This window comes from Antechinus flavipes, chromosome 5, assembly GCF_016432865.1.
Source record: "Antechinus flavipes isolate AdamAnt ecotype Samford, QLD, Australia chromosome 5, AdamAnt_v2, whole genome shotgun sequence".
NCBI lineage: Eukaryota > Metazoa > Chordata > Mammalia > Dasyuromorphia > Dasyuridae > Antechinus > Antechinus flavipes.
The window spans coordinates 42,385,985-42,400,653 of NC_067402.1; the positions used below are offsets into that span (position 1 = coordinate 42,385,985).

General features: G+C 33.3%; 1 protein-coding gene across 3 annotated transcripts in view; it reads right to left on the bottom strand.

Annotated features, from left to right (window-relative positions):
• The window catches only part of ULK4 (unc-51 like kinase 4), a 627,233-nt gene that overhangs the window by 392,605 nt on the left and 219,959 nt on the right, over positions 1–14,669 (bottom strand). For all 3 annotated transcript variants that reach the window (XM_051961226.1, XM_051961225.1, XM_051961224.1), the window contains exon 27: positions 14,476–14,570. In XM_051961226.1, coding sequence (XP_051817186.1) covers positions 14,476–14,570 — 95 coding nt within the window. The remainder of the gene's footprint in view (positions 1–14,475; positions 14,571–14,669) is intronic.

Below are 14,669 nucleotides of genomic sequence, written 5' to 3' on the forward strand. Positions count from 1 at the left end.
AAGACATGATCAAAATGGATACAATAGATCTGTTCAATGCAGGATTAGCACAAAACTTCAATTTGTTTAAAAGAGCAACAGAAATAACCCTCTTACTGCCCCAGCAATATCTGTGAAGTGCAATAAAGCAAATACAATAAAACAAGGTACACCAATGTGATCTGCCTCTCTCCTAATTTTCCAGTCTCCCTATTTCTCCCTACATTCTCCAGGTTTTTATTCATTGAATTTGCTAGAGTTTTCCCTTATATCATGTCCCATTTTCTACCTTCTTACTTTTTAGAACCCCAGGTTTCCTTTAAAGCACAGTTCATGTGACACTTCTCACACTAGGACTTCCCTAATTATGCCCCTAATATATGCTCACTTGCACTCTCTCTCTGCTCTGTTTCTCTTTCTGTCTGTCTCTCTGTCTCTATCTCTGTTTCTCTCTCTTTCTCCCTTCTTTTCCTTTCATTATTCTGAATATGTCCTGTATTTACTAATCTGAGTGTATTACATTTCTCCAGTAAGCTATAAACTCCCTGAAGGCAGAGATGATTTTGTTTTAATCTCCTATCTCCAACACCTAAAACAGTGCCCTGTTCTACAATAGGCATTTACTAAGATTTACTGAATTCATTTAGATTTTGACAATAATTGAACATTATAACAATTTATGCACAAGTACCTAGTTTCCTCAGCCTACTTAAGGTTATTAAGCCTTGAGATAGACCATTGCTCTGACAATTCTGAGTGTGACGAGAGCTGTAGAAAATCTGCAGGGTAACAAGAAGTTTGATAAAATGAAAGATTTCCTTATTAACTATTATAAGCATTTATGTTATAAAGTATCTCTCTTTTGCTAATTATATTTCTTCACCGAAAGGAAGATGAGCAAGTTGGTAAATCTACCTCTTCTGGAGTTTCAGAGCATGTGTTGCATTTCCTTTACAATGCTGGTAAGAGGAAAAGGACTAATATCATCTTAAAAGTGACAATTCAGATCAGGCTTTTAGGGAGTCAGCTGTAATGTTTTGCAGGACACACTGCCTTATGATGTATCTGACTCTGCCATCATATGTTATTATAAACATATCTCTACTTCCACAGCACTGACAGTAACCGGTAACAACTGAAAAGATCACAATGAAACAAGAAAAAAGCGACTAGAAACGGGGCTGAAAAGGAGCCATCTGAAGGGCTTGATATGATACAGTATGAAGAACAAGAGAAGGCTCTTGATGGCATCCAACCAACAAGGTGCTGTTCCCCAACTCAGTTGTCTTTGTAATGAGCAGTTACATGTGACCAGCTGAGAAAGTACTCCAAGGATATGCTTGGGGAATGGAGAGTTGCATGATTCACTCTCCAGTGCTTTGCCCTTACAAATCTTTCACAGAATTTATGATTAATACACTTTCTATAATGATAAAACTCCACTGTGACCCTTATGAATCTTCTATGCACATGCACTGATGAGTTCTTTGTTCCATAAAACACCCTCATTCACTGGCTATATCTCGGTTGGTTTAGTAATATACTAACATAAATCAATCCCAAGGGATTTTAATCTCTAATACCAAAGTGGCCATGGTTTCCCAAATAAAAGGGTCAAACAAAATGAAAAGTTCAGCAGCTTCAAAGTTCATTCAAGGACATGTCCTAAAAATGATTCATCCTGAACTCTGTATTTAAAGAGAGTCTGAAAGAGTGATGTTATGGGTTATTTCATTCAAACCTTGGCCTCCAAAAAGAAATTTAAATCTTATAGCTAAGGCGCAACAAATGTTGAATTCTGCCTGATGCTATTGTCCATTACCTGTAACTAATATAATAAGAGAGATAAGCTCTAACAATAGCTTTGGTCATATAATACAGGAAAGATATTAGGGAATGCCTTTGAAACTCATTTGCATTCATTTAATCTGTCAGATAGGAATTAAATACACAAATGAAATGTCTCCAAACCTTAATGAATTTGCTCTTGTGTAAAATCTTTTTATGGCCCAAAACATAAGATGACAGGGTCTAAAGAACATTACAGCAAAAACAACTTTGAAAGACTTTAGAACTTTGATTAACACAATGTTAAATCATAAAATGAGAGGAATAAAGAGGAAATGTCACTTAGCTCCTGCCAGAGAAGCCTTAAATGTTCTAAAATACTGTAAAACATATATTTTAGGAAGTTGTTTTGTTGGACCATGTATATTTGTTATGAGGATTTTCTTTTTCTTTCTTTTAAATTTTTTTCAATGTTGAAAAGGAAGCAGAAAGTCAAGATAACAATTTTTTTTTTTTAACAGATGACAGTCTAGTACTGAAAGGAACCTTAGAAGTCAAGCACTCCAATCTTTCAGCTTATAAATGAGGAAAATGAGATCCAAAGGATGATATGTATTCATTTTAAATATTTGATTTTGAATTTAACAATCATGAAAATCCAGAAGTATTAAAATTTGAGCAAATTCAAATTTTCTTCTTCATAAAGCTCATGTCCTGAGGAAAATTTTGAAAATAGTTTTAATTTAAAAACAAGAAAACTGTTTCAAAAGCATATGTATAATATATATATACATATGTATTGTGTGTGTACATTTGTATGAATATGTACATATATATACTTTTTAGTTGTTTTTAAATAAACACATATATATCCACATCCACATTTTATTTTATTTAGTTGGTTAACCACAGTTCAACTAATTCACTTTAAACTGGAGATTTTATTCCTAAAGTATTCAATGATTTCTACAAATCACATAAATGAAAATTCATCATTTCTATCTCCATTTCACTAGATGTACACTACTCTGAGCATTTATTTACAAACTCAACAACTAATATGGTAATAATACGAGGTTCAATTCTAAACTTCTCAGTATATTTTACTGACAATCTGTAATAATGATTCTCATAGTACTAAATACTAGAACTGTATTCACTTTTCCAACTATATAAATTCATTATTAATATAATATGCCAATGACAGCCATCTACAATTTTGGTCTGAAAGGGTATTAAATAAAACACGATATATTACTGAATTATGATAGAATCAAGTTTCTCTTAGGGAAACTACCTACCATAAACATTTATGCTTCTTATGGGCAGGGAGACCACACAGTGTATAATGTGCTTACAAAGAATGGAAAGGGCAAAAACAATTAGTCTATTGGGGTATTTTAAATAAATTCTGGGACCAAGTATCCTCATTTGGCAAATGAGAGAATTAGAGTAGATGATTTTAAAAGTCTCTTATGTAATTACATCCTATGATGGTCTAAATTAATAAGGGCACAATTAGGTGTTTCGATTTTTTTTAATCTAAACTTTTATGCTAGAATTACTTCACGTCTCTATCTTGGCCTTCAGACAAGTTGTAAGGGCATTAATGAAGTGAAAAGTTTTCTGAAAAGAAAAATAACCAGGTCACTCCAGTTATCAGCAAGGTAATTTCACTGATTTGACATGCAGGGTAATTCAGGTGGAAATCAGCAGCCCCTCTGAGAAGGGAGGAGTTCTTAGAAAAAGCTTTCTTTAGCTAAATGATTTCAAGGACTTCTGCTTCCTAGAAGACTCCAAAGGCTATGTAAAGTGTGTCTCATTCCAAAGAGCCCATCATTATCCATTATTAAGAGATTTTATGTTTTTAAATTCTGAAAGAATAAAATTCCCATAAAGCTGACCTCAGATACATAACACTACCTAGCTGTGTGACCCTGGGCAAGTCACTTGACCCCAATTGCCTTGGGGGAGAGGGGGAGAACCATCTCTAGCACTAATCCGCACATAAGACCTTACTCAATTTCCCCAATTATGAGCATATCATCCCACTAGACATTACTTTGTATAATCTTCACATACTTTATATTTCCTTATTTTCAGATCCCACTGCATTCTTTCCAATAAACTATAGTCCCCTTGAGAGCTTGGGCTGTTTTGTTTTCCTAATTGCACAGTCCAACACAGAGGTTCTCAGTCTTTCGGTGAACTAAGGACCCTTCTGGAGCTCTGATGAGCCTCATCAGAATCACATTTTAAGATAACTAAAGTAAATATTAAATTTAATTTAGAGATTTATGAGGAGCAAAAAGATGTTTTTTTTCTTCTCATACAAATTCACAGACCCCCTGAAATCTATCCAGGAGCTCCTAGTGGATCCATGCACATCAGATTAATTCTATCTGGTTTAGGAAAGTCTATAAAGCAGGTACTTGATAAATGATTATTGAAATGGATTTAATGGGATCCAGGAGTAGTCTCATTATACTTTGAGTTCACAATAGAGGACTATAGAGGTGATAGCCATCCTGAATTTGAAAAGTAGAAAATGTACAGAGATTCATATCCATATTCATAAAAATCTAGCTTCCCCAAACAAAACCTCATATTCAATATTCTACCTAACTCCTGAATCCTACCAAAATACATCACCAATGTTATTAACAGATAATGGATCATGAAATAAGATAGTAAACTGACCATATATCAAGACATAAAGATCTCAAAATCAAATGAAGAAAGGCAGAAATAGTAAATGCATTTTTTTTCAGATCATCATACAAAAAAATTACATGCAATAAAAGGCCAGGGGAAAATAGACCAAAAATTAATTGGAAACTAAATGATCTAATCCTAAAGAATGAATAGGTGAAACAACAAATCATAGACACAATAGATAATTTCATTGGAGAATGACAATAATGAGACAACATACCAAAATTTATAAGATGCAGCCAAAGCTGTTCTTAGGGGAAGTTTTATATCTCTATATGCTTACTTGCATAAAATAGAGAAAGAGAAGATAAATGAACTGGGCATGCAACTAAAAAAATTAGAAAAAGAACAAATAAAAAATTTCCAATTAAATACCAAATTTGAATTTCTGAAAATAAAAGGGAATAATAATAAAACTGAAAGTAAGAAGACTATTGAATTAATAAACAAAATTAAACAACAAAAAACCCAACAAAATAGATAAACTTTCAGTTAATTTGATTAGGAAAAAAGAAAATAAGAATTTAGCATCAAAAATGAAAAGAACTTTCTACTAATGAGGAAATTAGAGCAACAACTAGGAGCAATTTTGTCCAATTATATGTCAATAAATCTGATAATCTAAGTGAAATGGATGAATACTTACAAAAATATAGATTGCCCAGATTAATAGAAGAGGAAATAAATTACTTAGTCCCATTTTAGAAAAAGAAATTGAACAAGCAATTAATCTATAAGCTCTAAGAAAAAATTTCTAGAGCCAGATGGATTTACATGTGAATTCTACCAAACATTTAATGAACAATTAATTTCAATACTATGCAAACTATTTTAATTTCCCTAATGAATATTGATGAAAAAATCTTAAATAAAATATTATCAAAGAGATGACAGCAAGTTATACCCAGGATAATACACTATGACCAAAGATTATTTATATCAGACATGCAGGGCTGGTTCAATATTAAGAAAACTATTAGCATAATTGTCTATATCAATAACTAAACTAACAAAAATCATATGATTATCTCAATAGATACAGAAAAAGCATTTGACAAAATTCCACACCCATTCCTATTAAAAACACTAAAGAGAATAGGAATAAATGGAGTTTTCCTTAAAATGATCAGTAACATCTATTTAAAACCATCATATATAATGGAGATAAATTAGAACCATTCCCAATAAGATTAGGGATCAAACAAAGCTGACCGTTATTGTCATTACTATTCAATATTGTATTAGAAAGATTAGCTTTGGCTATAAGAGAAGAAAAAGAAATTAAAGGGATTAGAGTAAATAATGAAGAAACCAAATCATCACTCATTACAAATGATATATTGATATAGTTAGAAAATTCTAGAGAATCAACTAAAAACTATTAGAAACAGTATGCAACTTTAGCAAAGCTTCAGAACATAAAATAAATCCACATAAATCAAAAGCATTTTTATATATTACCAACAAAGTCCAGCAGCAATAAATACAAAGAGAAATTCCATTTAAAATAACTGGAGATAATATAAAATTTTTGGGACTCTACTTACCAAGGCAAAGTCAGAAACAATATGAACACAATTACAAAACACTTTCCACACAAATAAAGTCAGATTTAATCAAGTGGAAAAATATCAAGTGTTCCTGGATAGGCTAAGCTCATGAGTAGGTATAATAAAAATGACAATACTTATTAATCTACTTATTCAGTGCCATACCAGTCAAACTCCCAAGAAATTATTTTACAGAGATAGGAAAAAATAAAAGCAAAGTTCATCTGGAAGAACAAAAGGTCAAGAATCTCAAGAGAATTAATGAAAAAATGCAAATGACTGTGGCCTTGTTGTACCAGACCTAAACCTGTATTATAAAGCAGTCGTCATCAAAACTATTTGGTACTGTCTAGGAAATAGAGAAGCTGATTAGTGGAATAGGTTAGGTTCACAAGACTACAGTAATCTAGTGTTTGATAAAGTTAAAGACCCCAACTTCTGGGATAAGAACTCATTATTTGCCAAGAATTGCTGGGAATAGTGGAAATTAGTATGGCAGAAACTAGGTTCTGACTATCACCTAACACTGTATACTAAGATAAGGTCAAAATGGGTTCATGATCTAGACATAAAGAGTGATATTATAAGCAGATCAGAAGAACAAAGGATAGTTTACCTCTCAGATTTGTGGAGAAGGAAGGAATTTGTAGCCAGAGAAGAAATGGAGTTCGTTATTGAATGCAAAATGGATAATTTTGAATATATTAAATTAAAAACGTTTTGTACAAACAAAACCAATGTAGACAAGATTAGAAGGGAAGCAATAAAATGGGGAAAAAATTCATTTGAGGGTTCTGATAAAGGCCTCATTTCTAAAATATATAAAGAATTGATCAAATTTATAAGAATTCTAGCCATATGTTTGCTCATATGTACATATGGAACAATTTTCAGATGAAGAAACACACCATTTCTAGTCATATGAAAAGGTGTTCTAAATCACTATTGATTAGAGAAATGCAAATGAAGACAACTCTGAAGTAACACTACACACCTGTCAGATTGACCAAGATTGCAAGAAAATATAATGAAGAATGTTGGAGAGGATATAGGGAAACTGGGACACTAACACATTGTTGGTGGAACTGTGAACAGATCCAACCATTCTGGAGAGCAATTTGGAACTATGCCCAAAGGGCTATCAAATTGCTCATCCCTTTTGATCCAGCAGTTTCTACTGGGCCTGGATCCCAAAGAGATCATAAAAAAGGGGAAAGGACTCACATGTGCAAAAATGTTCATGGCAGCCCTTTTCATAGGGGCTAGAAACTGTAAATTGAATGGATGCCCATCAGTTGGAGAATGGCTGAGTAAGTTATGGTATATGAATGTTGTGGAATATTATTGTTCTGTAAGAAGATGTAAAGGTCTGAAACTCTGAATAGGTGCACTGGAATCAGACAACTAAGCACTTAAGGCTAATTACAATTGGACAATACTCTTTTAGCATATGCTTGGAAAATGGCCATTCCCACTATTCTGTGCTGGCTCAATCTTTTGGGATATACAGACAATTGTAGGAAGGATTAGGGGTGGAGTAAGACAAGCCAGAGTCACTTTGATGGTGGACCAGAAGAAGGGAGGTTATGGAGAGTTTGTGTCCATCCCCTTCACTTCTCCCCCTAAAGACCAAGAATTAAGACCAAGGACTTTTGCTTATCCTGACTCCGGCTGATTCTAAGGCATCCAGGGTTCTAACTCAGACTTTGCAAGAAATGATCAGCAGGATGATTTCAGAGAATCCTGAAGAGACTTACAGAAACTGATGCTGAGTAAAGTGAATAGAACCAAGAAAACATTGTATGCAGCAACAACAAGATTATACGATGAACAACTATGATAGACATGACTCTCTTCAACAATGAGATGACTAATGCCAGTTCTGATGATCTTGTGATGAAGAGAGCCATTTGCACCCAGAGAGAGGATTATGGGAACTGAGTGTGGATCACAACATAACATTCTCACTCTTTTTGTTGTTGTTTGCTTGCATTTTATTTTCTTTCTCATTTTTTCCTTTTTGATCTGATTTTTCTTGTACAGCATGATAAATGTGGAAATATGTATAGAACTGCACATGCTTAACATATATTGGATTATTTGTTGTTTAGGTGAGTAGATAGGGGAAAGGGAGGGAAAAATTTGGAACACAAGATTTTGCAAGGGTCAATGTTGAAAATTATTTATGCATGTGTTTTGAAAATAAAAAACTTTAATAAAAATTAAAATAAAACAAGATTAAAAAAAGGAGAGTATAAATGCTGACCTGAAGCCTAACATTAAAAAAAACTAAAACCTGGACAACTAGTCCCATAATTTCCTAGCAAATAGAGGGAGAAGAAATGGAAGCAGTGTCAGATTTTATATTCCTGGACTCAAAGATCATTGTGGATGGTGAATGCAGCCATGAAATAAAAGATACTTCCTCCTTGAAAGGAAAGCTTTGGCAAATCTGGATAGCATAATAAAAAGCAAAGATATCACCTTACTAACAGAGGTCCAAAGCTGTAGTTTTTCCAGTAAAAATGTGTGGCTATGAATTGAACTAAAAGGAAAGCTGAGTGTCACAGAATTGATGCTTTCAAATTATGGTGCTGGAGAAGATTTTTGAGAGTCCCTTGGACAGCAAGTCAAATCACTCAATATTTAAAGAAATTGATTCAGGTTATTTACTGGGAGGTCAAATACAGAAGATGAAGCTTGAGTAATTTGTCCACATAATAAGAAGATGAGACACATTGGAAAAATCTCTGTTATGGGAAAGACTGAAGACAAAAGGAAGAGGATAATAGAGGATGAGATAGATAGGTTCATGCAATCAATAAACACAAACCAGGACAGACTTCCAAGGATAGGGAAGAATAGAAGAGCCTGGTATGGCATGGTTCATGGGGGTCCCAATGAGTCAGACACAACTTACCTTGTAAACAACAACAATTAACAAGAAAAGCAATGAGCAAAAGGATACAGGTTTAGGAATCTAAAGGTTGTGGTCTTTCCCTAACTACCTGTGTAATTTGGACCATGTCACTTAAACATCTGGGGCCTAAATTTCCCTAGGCATCAAAAAATAAAATTGGGCTACACATCTGTATGGTTCCATTTTGAACTAAAATCTGATGTCTCTGTGATGCAAGATTATGCAAATGTCAACAAGAATATGAAAAGTAGATGTAGAATTTAATCCTCTATGACAGTGTCAACTCTTCATGGTTTATATTTCATGGAAATACTTTTTTTTTAATGTAGGGATAAGGATAGACAAGGGAGGGAGAGGAATTATACGCACAGATTTATGTTGCATAAGTGTTAACCTATAACTATCTGAAAGAAAAATATTTTGGAAAACTGTTTGCTAATAATAAACTTTTAATTGATCTTTGAATTTAATCTAAGACTGAGTCCGCCATGTATGTAGAACAGTTCAATTTTAACTAAGTGTCAAAATGACATTTTAAAAAATGTTACACTGATGCCATTTCACACTTGTAACACTACCCCTCCCTTCCAGCATCATTACTTTTTTTAAAAAAAATGTATTTCAAAAAAAAAAAAAAACAGAATTAAAAAAAGACAGGAAAGGAAAAGAAAACAGAACACTGTCAAGTGCCCACTAGAATATCAGGAAGGATTCAAAATATATAACAATAAATTACCACTTCAAGAAAGGATATATAATAGTAGGAGAAACTATATTCATGAGTGCCTATTTTTTCTTTTCTTCCTTGTACTTTTTTTTGTTCTCTGCTGTGCATTTTTTTTACTTTATTATTTCTTTCCCCTTTCATCCCCTTCACTTCCCGCAAGCAGGCTATAGTCAAGCACAGATATATATTAGATATATACATATGTACATATACATTCGTATCCACCTACAGACCCACTCACATATATATATTTATATACATACATACATTGAGCAACATGTATACATGTATACATATACCCCCCATATATATACACACATTTTCACATATGTAAATGTGCATCTAAAACAATATTAGTATTGCTGACATAATATAGATTTCTCTCTTAATTAATCTTTAAGTTTGACTTTTCTCTTTTCTATTCCTGCTAATCCTTCTGCTTTAATTTTGCTCCTTATCTTGTTATTACTTAATTTCCCCCCACCCATGAATCCCTCCCTTTTCTTCTTCTCCAAACCTTTGCATATCCCTCTGCCTTCTTATTTCTTTATAGATTTTGGAAGGTGTTAAACCTTTCAGTATATATGTAGTGTTACCTATTTAACTCATTCCCAATGTGGGTAGGTTTTCAGAATTATGAGCCCTCCCTCCACCCAGTGCCTCAGTGTCTATTCTTCCTCTGCATCTCATTTATATAACACAATGTTTTTACCATTTTTTCTAAGAGGTTTTGCTTTTATACAGCCAGATCATACTCAACTTTGCCTTTTCTTTCAAGCTACTCTATTGCTGCCGTCAATCTCTATTACTTGTATTCAGAGTTCTAATCCAATTGGGTTTCTATTTTCTATCTGCATAAGAACTCAGGTGTCTCCTTCCTCCTAATCCCTCAAAAAACCAGGAAGGGTTCAATCATCATCTGTTGGATTGCTACCCTGATTTGGACAGGATTTAGGACAAGTTTTGGGTAGAATTAAAGAGGAAAATATAATGGCAAGTTTCAATCATTTCTCAAATTTTTTGTTTTTACTTTATCAATTTGTAGAATTATGGAAAAGGCTCAAATGAACTGGGCAATGTATCTTCCAGATGACTGTCACAAAAAGAAGGTCCTTAGGGTGACCATAAACTAAGAAAGTTCAAGTACACAGAAAAACAAGAATCCATTTATAAACAAACATAAGAAGAATAATGATCAAAAACCACTGGTTTGGAGATCAGAAGATTGGAGTTCCTGATTCATAGTTTGTTAAATAGAAGCATCCTTGTTTATAAATAACTACAAGTCAGTGTTTAGATTGGCATAGTTTAAATTATCAAATGTCAATGGGATAATTTATCAAATAACAAAATATAGCTGAAATAAATCAATTTTTGAGATAGCTATTAATTATGTCTTAAAATATATAATTTTAATGTCACAAAGCAAAGGTTTATAGACTATACATGGCAAGACTCAAATAGATCACCTATCACAATCCTGTTCTTCCAATTCTTTCTTTTAAATGATAAAGAAGCCTCCTTTCTTTTAAGTTTCTTTTGGGACTATTAATAATAGTGAAAGGATCGTTTTAGGAAAAGGCTCCTCCAATGGCTATGACCTGAATTTGACAAAAATAAATGTGCACAATATAACCAATTCTAAACAATTTAGTTTTGATAATCAATCTACTGATTTTTCCTAGTATTAGATTCCCACTTTCAATACCTAAAAAGGAAGAGATTTTGATTATGTTCCTACTATAACTAGGGGTTATATTCAAAAAGTTTTTTTCCTAAGGTAGTTGTTCAAAATTTGACTGCATTTTCCAGGGTGTCTGTAAACAAAAGTCAATTTAGTGCTTCATATAGACCTGAAAGATAGTACTGGCTCTGCTCCTAATTAGATTTTTGACTTTGGGCAAATCACTTAATTGTGTGGGCCTCAAAATCTTAATTATAAGGAAGAGGTAGGCAGGTATTTAGATTAGAATTAATTCAGTTCAAGAAATAATTATTAATCACCTTCTATTTGCAGAACATAGGATTTCTGTCCTCATGGAAGTTAAAAATTCTGATTATAATTAAAGTGATACCCAGTTCTAAAATCCTGTAATTGATCTATGATCTATGATCTACTCTACCAAAAGCACCATAGAACAAAGACATCAAGTTTCTATAAGAAAATGAGTTTAGAATTCCATCTTAGAAAGCTAAGTTGCCACTGCAAAGGCACTTGGGCCTCTTTCAAACCACTGACAACAGATCTTATGGGAAGGGACTCTGGAACAGAATGGTGCTGAGGGAGCACAAGGGAAGACGTAGAGAGGATTGGGAGTTTAGAGGCAAAAAGACTCCAAGAGACCCTTTTTAGAACAATCTGGCTTGCTAATTACAGTCAAAAGGTAAAACAGATGCCCCCATTCCCTAATTCTTTTTGTTGCTGTTCTGCTTATCCTCACCACAAGAGGACATTAAATTTAATTCCATAATAAAAGTCAGGTCCATGTATATATAAATGAAGACTGGAGTAAAATGAAGCTGTCTTTAAAATAAAATTAAGATTCAAGCTTGATTATCAGTACTCAGGTGAGTACTGTAAAGCAAAGAGTAAAACAGAAAGAAGAAATAGCCCTTGAGAGGGAAGACTGGATGATAAAACTAAGGCTGAAGACCTGAGGCCAGGCCTGATTGATAGAGGAAGCGTAGACATTTGTATGTAATGGGTGTATATAAGTCAAACATAAATAAAGTTGGGGATTATCTACAAATTAATGAATATTTCAATAAGTAACAAAGATCTTATATTTATCCCTTTGCAGACTGTGAAACTGAAATCATGACATAAGGAAATATCTCAGAGTAGACTGCCAAAAACCAAATTGTTCAGAAACAAGTGATAAACACATCAGTTTTAAGACTTAGTTAATTCTTCAGCTACTGTAGAAATGCATTTGGGATATATTTGTTCAACGCTCCTAATATGGAAATCATATGTTTTGTGCTCCTTTAAAAAAAAACAAAACTAAGTCATCCTTTTCACTAAAAACACAGTCTGATACTTTTCAGTGCTCTTTAAAACACTAATTGTTACCAGCTTTATATAATTAAACTATCCTGAAATCTAAGACCAATCTGACAGAAACATTTTTGGTCCATATAAAAGCTATTTTTCTGTATAATGAAGTATTTCTTTGGATCCTTTAATATGGTTTACTTTAACTTTTCAAATGGCACTTACTATGTTCCTATATCCACTACAGTGTATTTATATTCATGGATTCCAGTCATGATCCTGAAGAGGTAATTAGACGATATCCCATGAGTTATAGGATTCTAAAAATATTTTGTATGCATCATGTAAGATGAAGCAACAGTTTTCTCCACAATAATGCAGGCTGTATATCAAATAATTAGTATGCCAGAGTCTCTTCATCTGGTAATAAACTAATTAAGCTTCAAGTTAAATGGAAGACAGTTACTGAAAGATCTTCCAACTTAACTCATTAAATTCAGGACATTTTTTCATTAAGGAAACAGATTTAAGATCATAACTGGGTAACTAAAGATTCACTGGAAGAAAGGGGAAAGGATTGCTATGCAAATGATCAAGGAAGGTTGGTGATAATTTTCCATATTTCAAAAATGACTCTTCCTAATTACAGAAACAGGGTTAGGCATTGGACTCTGCTGTCCCAGGCAGAAGGAAATACCAGATGAAGAAAACTCCTTGTAGCAAAACTCCTTCTCCCCAAAATCCATCTTGGAGAGATCCCCTGATGCCCCAAACCCTTACATGGCATTCCAAGCTAAAATAGCCAGCATGTGTCAGCAAAGGGCCCTCTTAATGTATGGAAATATATATATATATATATATATACATATATATATATAGCCAGCATGTGTCAGCAAAGGGCCCTCTTTGACAGCACTCTTAATGTATGGAGATATAGATATATATATATATATGCTATTTAAAGATTATTATGAGCTTTCTTCATTTTAAAACATGGCAATAAAAATGTCATCATCTCCATTTTGAAGAAGTAAAACCAGAGGCCCAGGAAAGGATAGTGACATACTCCTATAATGCAACAGTTCAAAGAAAAGTAAAGAAAACTAACTTTCAGGAGGCACTAGATAAAGGAGGTGGGGTGGAACTTAAACTGGATCCAACTTAAATCTAATCTGGATCCAAGGGTTCTGATTCAATTATCATCCCACTGGATATCTTCCATTCCCCCTGGTTCTGTAGATCTCAGCTTTAACTAGACAGAGAAACAGAAAAACTGGCTTAGCCCAAGGTATTCTCTTAGTGTCTGACATCAGACATCCCAGCAGAACAGCTTCTCTTCATGGGCTTTGGGGAGGAAGGGAGCTATAAGAAATGGCCAAAGGAAAAGGTCTCCATAAGCTCTCTGAGGAGAGGAACGTAGATGACTCATTTTTTCCTCACCTAATACCTAGAACAATGTCTTAGCAAGGACTCAATAAATGTTTGTGGAATTAAATCCAAAAGTTCTGTCTTGAACTCCAGTATAACCCTTAATACAGTAAAACATTTATTATTTAAGAACAATGCTAATTTATCAATGTATTACTTGGAAATCCTGCATTATAAAGAACTTACTCAATGAACAGACTAATAATTTTTCCAAAATTTCGCTATGTTCCAGACTACACAAAGCTTTATAATGACTGTTTTAAAAGACAGCATTGTGAAAGTGTGGAAATAAAAACTGCACTGATTTGCATAATTTGTAATAAAAAATTAAATAATCTACAAAAAAACAAAAAACAAAAATAGCAGAACTGACCGTAGAGCGAAAATGTGTCAGCAAGACTGGATGTTGTGTTACTGCTTCAAAAGCTAATAAAGTAATCTTGATCAATTCTTCTGATGCTGTAGGACCTAGGAATAAAATAATCATTACAAGACTTTGTTATTATGATACAAAACATAATGCCAAAATACTTTAAATGAAGAGGTAAAAAGGGACTTAGGAAACAT